This window comes from Salmo salar, chromosome ssa05 (assembly GCF_905237065.1).
Source record: "Salmo salar chromosome ssa05, Ssal_v3.1, whole genome shotgun sequence".
NCBI classification, from domain to species: Eukaryota; Metazoa; Chordata; class Actinopteri; order Salmoniformes; family Salmonidae; genus Salmo; species Salmo salar.
Window position 1 is genome coordinate 85,971,906 of NC_059446.1, and position 13,597 is coordinate 85,985,502.

Here is a 13,597-nt window from a genome sequence, read left to right on the forward strand (position 1 = left end):
TTTGTCTGTTGTCAGGAAACAGAAAAGGTCAGGATGGATCTAAGTGTTAGTGACGTAGGTAACAGGAGCAATTCTACCAGTCAATAACTCCTCTATAAATGCAGTGATTACCAGTTACTTGACTATTAAATAGTCCCTTAATATACATCACTGGTCAGGAATGTGCAGCAACGTTCTTACATAACATGTAGAGCTGATATGCCACATTAGAATCTAATTAGAATGCCCCCACGCAGGCATAGACGGTCCGGGGTATCTGCTCTGGTGCTCACTGGACTGTGAACGGTGTGTTCCACTGCTCCGGGCGACTTGTCGTGTTGCTATGGGTGATTTTCAGGCAGAGATGGGACACCTGTCTGAAATGTGGGTCTTTTTGTTGTTGTTTTACTACTTAAATCAGTCTTGGCAGCGGGAGCCGGGTGAGGAGGGTAATTCGCTCGCTATGGGTAGAAATGCAGCACTGGAGAAGTAATAGCAGGAAAATGGCTTAAAGTGTCAGTCTATTCACTCCTTACTTTTACGCTCCCTTCAGAGGGTATTGATTTCTCTACCTCTTAACCATTATAGTAAAGAGGCAGTGATTTAGAGTAAGACCAGCAGTAGGGTTGCGTCCCAAATGGTACCCTATTCCCTATATAGCGCACTACTTTTGATCAGGTCTCTGGTAGAAAGTAGTGCACTATAGAGGGTAACATTTGGGATGCACGCTATGGCTGCTATTGCGGAGATCAATGGCTTGCTGAGGTAAGCAGTGCTGTCTGAAACCGCTATGATTGGATTAGCTGTGAGTACCTGACGGGAGGTGGGACGGGAGGTGGGACGGGAGGTGGGACGGGAGGTGGGACGGGAGGTGGGACGGGAGGTGAGACGGAACGGGAGAAAGGTCCATGATGTAAAAATGGTTTATTGGCTAATTAGAGGAGAGCATTGTTCCAAACACTCGTCTGTCATTCTACTGTCATATCTGAAGAGCAGGCTGCCCACACCTGACCAGCTGTGTGTGTGTGTGTGTGTGTGTGTGTGTGTGTGTGTGTGTGTGTGTGTGTGTGTGTGTGTGTGTGTGTGTGTGTGTGTGTGTGTGTGTGTGTGTGTGTGTGTGTGTGTGTGTGTGTGTGTGTGTGTGTGTGTGTGTGTTTTATTTTATTTTTTTATTTTTTTTATTTAACCAGGTAGGCTAGTTGAGAAGAAGTTCTCATTTACCACTGCGACCTGGCCAAGATAAAGCAAAGCAGTGTGTGTGCCAGTGTAGCCTGACTTGGCAGCCCACAGTAGCCTGACTTGGCAGCCCACAGTAGCCTGACTTGGCAGCCCACAGTCGCCTGACTTGGCAGCCCACAGTCGCCTGACTTGGCAGCCCACAGTCGCCTGACTTGGCAGCCCACAGTCGCCTGACTTGGCAGCCCACAGTCGCCTGACTTGGCAGCCCACAGTCGCCTGACTTGGCAGCCCACAGGGTGTAGATGAGATGAGTAGTATACAGCAACCTAACATGAGAGCTGAGGCTGGGGCCAGTGCTCTGCCTCCCCCTCTCAGATCATAGCTAATATAATAGCTTTACGTCTATGGCTCAGACCCTTTAGAACAGTGGTCAAAACCGCAGTCAAAGTTATCATTAACCTAATAAAACCAGTTCAGTAGGAATGAGGTTTGTGCAATAGGCCTAATACATTAGCCAATATATGATGTGATATATGCAATGCCTGCCAATATTGTTCCTCTCAGACCATATTATATTTCGAAACTTAAGCTTTAATAACCGAATATATCAGTTGGTGTAGAACATGCTGAGCATAAATTAAAAATAATTGTATTTTATTGGACTGACGGTACATGCATCTGATGGTCATGGTGCTTTCAAGACAACTGGATACTCTGAAAAAACGAGGCCAAATAATGACGTCAGTGAACTTCAGGTCGGTAAGTCGGAGCTCTAGAAAGATGGCAGAGTTTTTTTCCCAGAGTTCCCAGTTGTTTTGAACGTACTGTCGTCGGAAGTCAGACATTTCCAAGTTCCCAGTTGTCTTGAACACGGCATTAGTCTCAGCGGAGGGAGGGAGGGAGGGAGGGAGGGAGAGAGCAGCAGAGGGTCCGCCTCTCACGGTCCCTGCTCTCTCTTTCATTACCTCTAGTATCAAACTTTGCTGGGGTCGTGGAAGCTGTAGGTAGGCACTGTGATTTGAACTATCTGATTGACCAGCGCAGTAGGCACCGTCGATTTAGCCACAGATCTCAGAGTCCACCGGGTTGGAGAAGTTTGTCTTTTCAGACAAATGAAATGGTTCATAATGTGAACACTTTGCCTACCTGGTGCATCAAGTGCACCGACCGCCAACAGCACAACACGAAGAAAACAAAAAGGAACGCAAGCCTTTATGCCTTTATCATTGGCTTTTCTACTGAAATGTTTGGTGATCCACTAGGAATGCCTTGAAGATGGCGATCGACAGGTTGGTGACCACTGCTTTATAATATATAGGAATGTAATGCACTGTAGGGCTCTTCACAAGTCTATCAGTTGATATGACTGAATTCACTAGGCTTTACAGAACGTCACCACTGGTAGCCCTCTGACATAGCCCTCTGACATAGCCCTCTGACATAGCCCTCTGACATAGCCCTCTGACATAGCCCTCTGAAACCCCCCTGACATAGCTTGGTATTAAATATCATAACATTTCTCTGAACATTTGATCTTGGTTCCTATTTATAGTGGTGACTCATGACTTGGAGAATGTTTAACAGTGGAATTAACAGCAGTAATATGTTTAACTGTGGAATTAGAGCAGTAATAGAATGTTTATAACTGTGGAATTAGAGCAGTAATAGAATGTTTAGAACGGTGGAATTAGGAGCAGTAATAGAATGTTCATAACTGCGGAATTAGGAGCAGTAATAGAATGTTCATAACTGTGGAATTAGGAGCAGTAATAGAATGTTCAGAACAGTGGAATTAGGAGCAGTAATAGAATGTTTATAACTGTTGAATTAGGAGCAGTAATAGAATGTTTATAACTGTGGAATTAGGAGCAGTAATAGAATGTTTATAACTGTTGAATTAGGAGCAGTAATAGAATGTTTATAACTGTGGAATTAGGAGCAGTAATAGAATGTTTATAACTGTGGAATTAGGAGCAGTAATAGAATGTTTATAACTGTGGAATTAGGAGCAGTAATAGAATGTTTATAACTGTGGAATTAGGAGCAGTAATAGAATGTTTATAACTGTGGAATTAGGAGCAGTAATAGAATGTTTATAACTGTGGAATTAGGAGCAGTAATAGAATGTTTATAACTGTGGAATTAGGAGCAGTAATAGAATGTTTATAACTGTGGAATTAGGAGCAGTAATAGAATGTTTATAACTGTGGAATTAGGAGCAGTAATAGAATGTTCATAACAGTGGAATTAAGAGCCGTCCTAGAAGGCCGTGAGCCTTCTCGATTTAGATAAAGAACCCCCATCTCTCCTCTAAGATTCATTCAACTCAATTAACAATTCTAATCTATGCGCCTCCTTCTATAACCTCTATGGGCGAGGTGGGACGTGACAGTCCCACTCTATTCAACAGCCAGTGGAACAGTGTGGCGCGAAATACAAAAACCTCAAATGCAATAATATCAATTTTTCAAACATACGACTATTTTACACCATTTTAAAGATAAGACTCTCGTTAATCTAACCACATTGTCCGATTTCAAAAAGGCTTTACAGCGAAAGCAAAACATTAGATTATGTTGGGAGAGTACATAGACCAAAATAATCATACAGCCATTTTCCAAGCAAGCATATATGTCACAAAAACCCAGAACACAGCTAAATGAAGCACTAACCTTTGATGATCTTCATCAGATGACACTCCTAGGACATTATGTTATACAATACATGTATGTTTTGTTCAATCAAGTTCATATTTATATCCAAAAACAGCTTTTTACATTGGCGTGTGATGTTCAGAACATGCATTCCCACTAAAAACTTTGGTGAATTTACTAAATTACTCATCATAAACGTTGACAAAATACATAATTATTTTAAGTATTATAGATACAGAACACCTTTATGCAATCGCTATGTCAAATTTTAAAATTGCTTTTCGGCGAAAGCACATTTTTCAATATTCTGAGTACATAGCTAAGCCATCACGGCTAGCTATTTTGACACCCGCCAAGTTTGGGCACACTAAACTCAGAATTAGTATTAGAGATATTGTATTACCTTTGCTGATCTTTGTCAGAATGCACTCCCAGGACTGCTACTTCCACAATAAATGTTGTTTTTGTTCCAAATAATCCATAGTTATGTCCAAATACCTTCGTTTTGTTTGTGCGTTCAGGTCACTATCCAAAGGGTAACGCGCGAGCGCATTTCGAGACAAAAAAATTCAAAATGTTCCATTACCGTACTTAGAAGCATGTCAAATGCTGTTTAAAATCAATTTTTATGGTATTTTTCTCGTAAAATAGCGATAATATTCCAACCGGACAATAGTGTATTCATTCAAAGAGGAAAAGAAAAAACGGCGTGCTCGTGTGAATGCGCATATCCAATCTCTTTGTCACCAGGCAGACCACTGAGAAGCTGAGCTACTATAGTCTGCCCAGAGACAGAAGACGCCTCAATCCGCTTTCTGAAGGCTTTAGAGAGCCAATGGAAGCCTTAGAAAGTGCAACGTAACTGCACGGATACTGTAGTTTCGATAGAGAATCAAAAGAAGAACTACAAATTCTCAGACAGGCCACTTCCTGCTTGGAATTTTCTCAGATTTTTGCCAGTCATAGGAGTTCTGTTATACTCACAGACACCATTCAAACAGTTTTAGAAACTTCAGAGTGTTTTCTATCCAAATCTACTAATAATATGCATATTCTCGTTTCTGGGCAAGAGTAGTAACCAGTTTAAATTGGGTACGTTTTTTTTTATCCGGCCGTGAAAATACTGCCCCCTATCCCAAACAGGTTAAGGAGATTATTTGACATGGTGGGGAAGTAAGATGTTGGGTGTTACTTTCACTAAGAGGAACCTCGATATACTTCTCCTTCCCTGGGGGTCAATAGAGGTTGGAGGGCTCATCATAATACATTTATCCTGCTGGGGAGATTAGTATCCATCTCTCCTACCCTGGGGGTCATTTGAGAGGTTGGAGGGCTCATCATAATACATTTATCCTGCTGGGGAGATTAGTATCCATCTCTCCTTCCCTGGGGGCCAATAGAGAGGTTGGAAGGCTCATCATAATAAATGTATCCTGCTGGGGAGATTAGTCTCCGTCTCTCCTTCCCTGGGGGCCAATAGAGAGGTTGGAGGGCTCATCATAATACATTTATCCTGCTGGGGGTATTTAGGCTCTGATCAAAAGTATTGCACTATAGGGAATCTCTTCCACTGTCTGATGTATATTTTGTCACCCCGAGCTCTCTCTCAAAGCTATTGACACCCCTTCTTGCTCCCAGAAGGCCATTGACATCCCTTCTCTCTCTCAGAAAGCCATTGGCATCCCTTCTCTCTCTCAGAAAGCCATTGACATCCCTTCTCTCTGTCAGAAAGCCATTGACATCCCTTCTCTCTCTCAGAAAGCCATTGGCATCCCTTCTCTCTGTCAGAAAGCCATTGGCATCCCTTCTCTCTCTCAGAAAGCCATTGACATCCCTTCTCTCTGTCAGAAAGCCATTGACATCCCTTCTCTCTCTCAGAAAGCCATTGGCATCCCTTCTCTCTCTCAGAAAGCCATTGACATCTCTTCTTAGAAAGCCATTGACATCCCTTCTCTCTCTCAGAAAGCCATTGACATCCCTTCTCTCTGTCAGAAAGCCATTGACATCCCTTCTCTCGCTATGAGAAACAAGAGAACGTCGTGGGTCACATCTAAAAATACATTCCTCAGTTGTTGCAGCATGCACAAATAAATAAATAAATAAATGCAACTGGTTAACCATTTGTCAAGCAACATTTGCATAATGTTACCTATGGGAGGCCATCATGTTGCCTATGGGATGTTGCCTATGGGATGTTGCCTATGGGATGTTGCCTATGGGATGTTGCCTATGGGATGTTGCCTATGGGAGGCCATCATGTTACCTATGGGATGTTGCCTATGGGATGTTGCCTATGGGATGTTGCCTATGGGATGTTGCCTATGGGATGTTGCCTATGGGATGTTGCCTATGGGATGTTGCCTATGGGATGTTGCCTATGGGGAGGCCGTCATGTTACCTATGGGGAGGCCGTCATGTTACCTATGGGGAGGCCGTCATGTTACCTATGGGGAGGCCGTCATGTTACCTATGGGGAGGCCGTCATGTTACCTATGGGGAGGCCGTCATGTTACCTATGGGGAGGCCGTCATGTTACCTATGGGGAGGCCGTCATGTTACCTATGGGGAGGCCGTCATGTTACCTATGGGGAGGCCGTCATGTTACCTATGGGGAGGCCGTCATGTTACCTATGGGGAGGCCGTCATGTTACCTATGGGGAGGCCCGTCATGTTACCTACGGGGAGGCCGTCATGTTACCTACGGGGAGGCCGTCATGTTACCTACGGGGAGGCCGTCATGTTACCTATGGGGAGGCCGTCATGTTACCTATGGGGAGGCCGTCATGTTGCCTATGGGGAGGCCGTCATGTTGCCTATGGGGAGGCCGTCATGTTGCCTATGGGGAGGCCGTCATGTTACCTATGGGGAGGCCGTCATGTTGCCTATGGGGAGGCCGTCATGTTACCTATGGGGAGGCCGTCATGTTACCTATGGGGAGGCCGTCATGTTACCTATGGGGAGGCCGTCATGTTACCTAGGGGGAGGCCGTCATGTTACCTAGGGGGAGGCCGTCATGTTGCCCTACGGGGAGGCCGTCATGTTGCCCTACGGGGAGGCCCGTCATGTTACCCTACGGGGAGGCCGTCATGTTACCTACGGGGAGGCCGTCATGTTGCCCTACGGGGAGGCCGTCATGTTACCCTACGGGAGGCCGTCATGTTGCCCTACGGGGAGGCCGTCATGTTACCTACGGGGAGGCCGTCATGTTACCTACGGGGAGGCCGTCATGTTGCCTACGGGGAGGCCGTCATGTTACCTACGGGGAGGCCGTCATGTTACCTATGGGGAGGCCGTCATGTTACCTATGGGGAGGCCGTCATGTTACCTATGGGGAGGCCGTCATGTTGCCTATGGGGAGGCCGTCATGTTGCCTATGGGGAGGCCGTCATGTTGCCTATGGGGAGGCCGTCATGCTGCCTACGGGGAGGCCGTCATGCTGCCTACGGGGAGGCCGTCATGTTGCCTACGGGGAGGCCGTCATGTTGCCTACGGGGAGGCCGTCATGCTGCCTACGGGGAGGCCGTCATGCTGCCTACGGGGAGGCCGTCATGCTGCCTACGGGGAGGCCGTCATGTTGCCTACGGGGAGGCCGTCATGTTGATGTTTTGTGGATGAAGAGTTGTGGTGTTGCAATATGTGATATAAGGAGAGTGGTATTTCTAGTGAATCAGAGGCTGGTTCTGTTGAGTTGCTGTTCACCATGTGGCAGATAGAATGCATGTCTCTGATCACAGGTAGCTTCCTAGATGGAAGCCTAGTCCCTAGAAATGGCACCCTAGTCCGTGTATTTCCTATGGGCCCTGGTCCAAAAGTAGTGCACTATAAAGGGAATAGGGAGCCGTTTGGGGGACAGACAGTTATTGTGGGGCCCTGCCTGGTGACAGCTGGCTGACTTCCTGCCCACCTGGGACTAGTAGATTTGACACATCCAGCCCACTGGAGTGACTGACTGACTGTGTTCAAATGCTTTGGTAGATTGACCTACCTGAAAATCCTGAGCCTCTAATTGGCACCTTGGCTGGCATTGTCATCTACAAGACCCTGCTAGGTAAAGTTCCCCCTTATCTCAGCTCACTGGTCACCATAGTAGCACGCGCTCCAGCAGGTATATCTCTCTGGTCACCCCCAAAGCCAATTCCTCCTTCGGCCGCCTCTCCTTCCAGTTCTCTGCTGCCAATGACTGGAACGAACTACAGAAATCTCTGAAACTGGAAACACTTATCTCCCTCACTAGCTTTAAGCACCAGCTGTCAGAGCAGCTCACAGATTACTGCACCTGTACATAGCCCATCTATAATTTAGCCCAAACAACTACCTCTTCCCCTACTATATTTATTTATTTTGCTCCTTTGCACCCCATTATTTCTATTTCTACTTTGCACTTTCTTCAACTGCAAATCTACCATTCCAGTGTTTTACTTGCTATATTGTATTTACTTTGCCACATGGCCTTTTTTGCCTTTACCTCCCTTATCTCACCTCATTTGCTCACATTGTATATAGACTTATTTTTCTACTATATTATTGACTGTATATTTGTTTTACTCCATGTGTAACTCTGTGCTGTTGTATGTGTCAAACTGCTTGCTTTATCTTGGCCAGGTCGCAATTGTAAATGAGAACTTGTTCTCAACTTGCCTACCTGGTTAAATAAAGGTGAAATTTAAAAAAATTATACATTTCAAGGATTTGTGAGAATCCAATGATTCAGGGTTGAAATTCTTATTTTCAACGAGGCAGCATTTCTGGGATGAACTTTGTCAGAAAATAAAGAAACTACTTAGTTCCTGAATCTGCTGTTACTTGACTCCACATGGATGTCAGTTCTTGTAAAGGCAGCTAATGATGAGTAGAGCTTGATCTAGGACAAAAGATTCACTGCAACAATATGCGTCTTTTAAAGGATGTAGCACCTCTAGCCGTAACACAGACACTCCTATGGTGCCATAAAAGTAACACAGCCACTTCCTGCTGTTCTGAGAAGTTGGTAGGTGCTTCCTGTCTTTAAGACCGAGAGAGACACATGGCTCACAGTGGGGACTAGTGCTAACTGGGACGATAGTCACGATACATGTCTGGCTTCACATAACACAACAGTCCTGTTGTTTTCTCATCTGGAGGACACACCCCTGGGCAGGCAAGTAAATAATTAGCCTACAATGTGGGTGATATCAATTTTACATTTGAGTCATTTAGCAGGTGCTCTTATCCAGAGCGATTTTCATCTTAAGGTAACTCGGTGAGACAACCATGTATCTCAGTCACAGTAAGTCTGTATGTAGCCTCGCTACTTTTATAGCCTTGCTACTGTATATAGCCTGTCTTTTTACTGTTGTTTTATTTCTTTACCTAACTATTGTTCACCTAATACCTTTTTTGCACTATTGGTTAGAGCCTGTAAGTAAGCATTTCACCTGTTGTATTCGGAGCACGTGACAAATAAACTTTGATTTGATTTAAAACCGTTCCTCAATAAAGCAGCTGTCAGCAAAGTCAGTGCTTGTAAGAAAATACAAATGTGACTGTAAAGTTAAGGGTGTTAGTTCCTCTGCTGTTGTTACTATCCTGTAGTATTGTAGTGGTATCTTGTTAGTATCCTGGTACTGTTGTATTTTAGCAGTATCTTGTTAGTGTACTGTAGTGGTATCTTGTTGGTATCCTGTAGTACTGTAGCGGTATCTTGTTGGTATCCTGTAGCGGTATCTTGTTGGTATCCTGTAGTACTGTAGCGGTATCTTGTTGGTATCCTGTAGCGGTATCTTGTTGGTATCCTGTAGTACTGTAGTGGTATCTTGTTGGTATCCTGTAGTACTGTAGCGGTATCTTGTTGGTATCCTGTAGTACTGTAGCGGTATCTTGTTAGTATCCTGTAGTACTGTAGCGGTATCTTGTTGGTATCCTGTAGTACTGTAGTGGTATCTTGTTGGTATCCTGTAGTACTGTAGCGATATCTTGTTGGTATCCTGTAGTACTGTAGTGGTATCTTGTTGGTATCCTGTAGTACTGTAGTGGTATCTTGTTGGTATCCTGTAGTACTGTAGCGGTATCTTGTTGGTATCCTGTAGTACTGTAGCGGTATCCTGTAGTACTGTAGCGGTATCTTGTTGGTATCCTGTAGTACTGTAGCGGTATCTTGTTGGTATCCTGTAGTACTGTAGCGGTATCTTGTTGGTATCCTGTAGTACTGTAGCGGTATCTTGTTGGTATCCTGTAGTACTGTAGCGGTATCTTGTTGGTATCCTGTAGTACTGTAGTGGTATCTTGTTGGTATCCTGTAGTACTGTAGCGGTATCTTGTTGGTATCCTGTAGTACTGTAGCGGTATCTTGTTAGTATCCTGGTACTGTAGTATTTTAGCAGTATCTTGTTAGTATCCTGGTACTATCACAAGAAGGGTTGTTTGATCTGGATCACAAGAAAGGGTTGTTAGCAGAGATAAAGAGGTCACAGAATAGTCTCTCTGGCCAGACTCAGGGTGCTAGTCTCTGCACGCTCCACACAGAGGTGTCTGGCCAGACTCAGGGCTCTGTGAGGAGACGCTACAGTAAGGATGGTGTCTCTGGCCAGACTCAGGGCTCTGTGAGGAGACGCTACAGTAAGGATGGTGTCTCTGGCCAGACTCAGGGCTCTGTGAGGAGACGCTACAGTAAGGATGGTGTCTCTGGCCAGACTCAGGGCTCTGTGAGGAGACGCTACAGTAAGGATGGTGTCTCTGGCCAGACTCAGGGCTCTGTGAGGAGACGCTACAGTAAGGATGGTGTCTCTGGCCAGACTCAGGGCTCTGTGAGGAGACGCTACAGTAAGGATGGTGTCTCTGGCCAGACTCAGGGCTCTGTGAGGAGACGCTACAGTAAGGATGGTGTCTCTGGCCAGACTCAGGGCTCTGTGAGGAGACGCTACAGTAAGGATGGTGTCTCTGGCCAGACTCATTTATCTTATGATATCTGTAGGATGATGTTGATCATTATTATAGTGAGAAGACATTTATCTTATCTGTAGGATGATGTTGATCATTATTATAGTGAGAAGACATTTATCTTATGATAGCTGTAGGATGATGTTGATCATTGTTATAGTGAGAAGACATTTATCTTATCTGTAGGATGATGTTGATCATTATTATAGTGAGAAGACATTTATCTTATCTGTAGGATGATGTTGATCATTATTATAGTGAGAAGACATTTATCTTATCTGTAGGATGATGTTGATCATTATTATAGTGAGAAGACATTTATCTTATCTGTAGGATGATGTTGATCATTATTATAGTGAGAAGACATTTATCTTATCTGTAGGATGATGTTGATCATTGTTATAGTGAGAAGACATTTTATCTTATCTGTAGGATGATGTTGATCATTGTTATAGTGAGAAGACATTTATCTTATCTGTAGGATGATGTTGATCATTGTTATAGTGAGAAGACATTTTATCGTTGTATCTGTAGGATGATGTTGATCATTGTTATAGTGAGAAGACATTTTATCGTATGATATCTGTAGGATGATGTTGATCATTGTTATAGTGAGAAGACATTTTATCTTATGATATCTGTAGGATGATGTTGATCATTATTGTAATAAGAAGACATTTATCTGATGTAAAACTCTAACTACAGGTTGCATCCCAAACTGTATGTATGTTGTCAATGGATTTGGGGTCACTAGAAAAGAGCGGAGGCTACTCTGACAAAAAACTGCCACTTTCCATGGAGCTTAACAGGAATACCAAACAATGACTTGTTTATATTCAGTAACATCAACTAATACAACATCTGTGTTAATGTACACAGTGACCTACACAGTAACTTATACAGTAACTTATACAGTGACCTACACAGTGACTTACAAAGTGACCTATAGATTGACCTACACAGTGACCTATACAGTGCAGATTTGTGAAACATGTTTCCATAAAATAATGGATGACTGAGGCTTTATAATTTGACTGTGGCTAGTCCTTATGTCTATCCAAAGGGTATTACTGACCTCCATAGAGATGTACTAGAGCTCATCTCCTATCTTTTCAATGGCTGCTTCTGTGAGAGCAAGTCAACCCTCTATCCACCTCTATGTTTACGTGTCCTCTACTTCCTGTTCCTTTACTTGTCCTGTACTTCCTGTTTCCCCCCAGCCGAGCTGGACTCTGAGCACGCCCAGAAGGTGCTGGACATGGAACACGCCCAGCAGGGGAAGCTGAAGGAGAGGCAGAAGTACTTTGAAGAAGCTTTCCAACAGGACATGGATCAGTACCTCTCTACTGGCTACCTGCAGATCACCGACAGAAGAGGTGAGCTGGCACCGAGAACACACAGTTGTTTGGCTCCCAAATGGCACCCTGTTCCCTTTTATAGTGCACTGCTTTGGACCATAGCACTACGGGCCCTGGGAAGTAGTGCACTACGGGTCTGTAGGAAATAGGGTTCCATTTGGAACACTCTCTGTTGATACGGCAGGGTAGCCTAGTGGTTAGAGCGTTGGACTAGTAACCGAAAGGTTGCAAGATCGAATCCCCGAGCTGACAAGGTAAAAATCTGTCGTTCTGCCCCTGAACAAGGCAGTTAACCCACTGTTCCTAGGCCGTCATTGAAAATAAGAATTTGATCTTAACTGACCTGCCTAGTTAAATAAAGGTAAAATAAAAAAAATGAAAAAATAAACGTTGCAGAAGGTCAAAGAAAGGCTCTTTTAAAAAGGTTGACTTGTGTTTTAAGATATTTTCTGTATTAACTTTCGTGTGGTGTAACTGCTGTGTTGTAGTTCAAAGTGTTTTGGTGTAGATTCTATGACTTTTCCCTCGTCTTGTTCTGCTCTGTCTAATGCTGGGACGTTGAGCTTTACAATAACCAGTGACGCTACGCCGGTTAATTGACTGTTTCCTATGTCTTTTATTGTGCTTCCCCTTCCTGCTTTCATCATACTTGAGGTATGATAGTGCTGTCTGTCTGTGTGTCTCATGTCAGAGCTGGGTTGTCTGTAACAGTGACGTGTGTGTGTGTGTGTGTGTGTGTGTGCGTGTGTGTGTGTGCGTGTGTATCTTCAGTGTTATGCTGTTGTACTGTCTGTCAGACTGAGGTTCTCAATTCGTCATTCCGCCTCTCTTTCAACCATATTGGAGGATAAGTTCCAAGATTCCTTGAGAGAAATCAAGGCAGGATGGGACTGAGTAACAGTACCGGTAACAGTAGCGGAGTCGTGCAGCTGCAGTGTGATGTGACGCTGGTTGTGTGTCGCTCCACAGGGCCAATAGGTAGCATGTCTTCCATGGAGGTGAACGTTGACGTTCTGGAACAGATGGACTTGATGGACGTGTCGGACCACGAAGCCCTCGACGTCTTTCTCAACTCTGGAGGAGAAGACAACAGCCTGAGCTCCTCACTCACCTCAGGTAGTTATCAACACCGTGCACTATGTAGGGAATAACCAACTCAGTGGCCTTGTGTTTAGTGTTCTCCCTGAAATCGGAAGATTGGGAGTAGCTTCACGCTACAGAAACAGGAGATAGACTAGTGTCCTGTCCAGGGGGTGTACTGGTACATCAAGCTGCCTCACTACAGAAACAGGAGATAGACTAGTGTCCTGTCCAGGGGGTGTACTGGTACATCAAGCTGTCTCACTACAGAAACAGGAGATAGACTAGTGTCCTGTCCAGGGGGTGTACTGGTACATCAAGCTGCCTCACTACAGAAACAGGAGATAGACTAGTGTCCTGTCCAGGAGGTGTACTGGTACATCAACTTGCCTCACTACAGAAACAGGAGATAGACTAGTGTCCTGTCCAGGG

General features: G+C 44.5%; 1 protein-coding gene across 1 annotated transcript in view; it reads left to right on the forward strand.

Moving 5' to 3' along the window:
- The window catches only part of dtbp1 (Dysbindin), a 38,613-nt gene that overhangs the window by 23,386 nt on the left and 1,630 nt on the right, over positions 1 to 13,597 (forward strand). The window contains exons 8-9 of the mRNA NM_001140605.1: positions 11,948 to 12,103; positions 13,055 to 13,201. Coding sequence (NP_001134077.1) covers positions 11,948 to 12,103; positions 13,055 to 13,201 — 303 coding nt within the window. The remainder of the gene's footprint in view (positions 1 to 11,947; positions 12,104 to 13,054; positions 13,202 to 13,597) is intronic.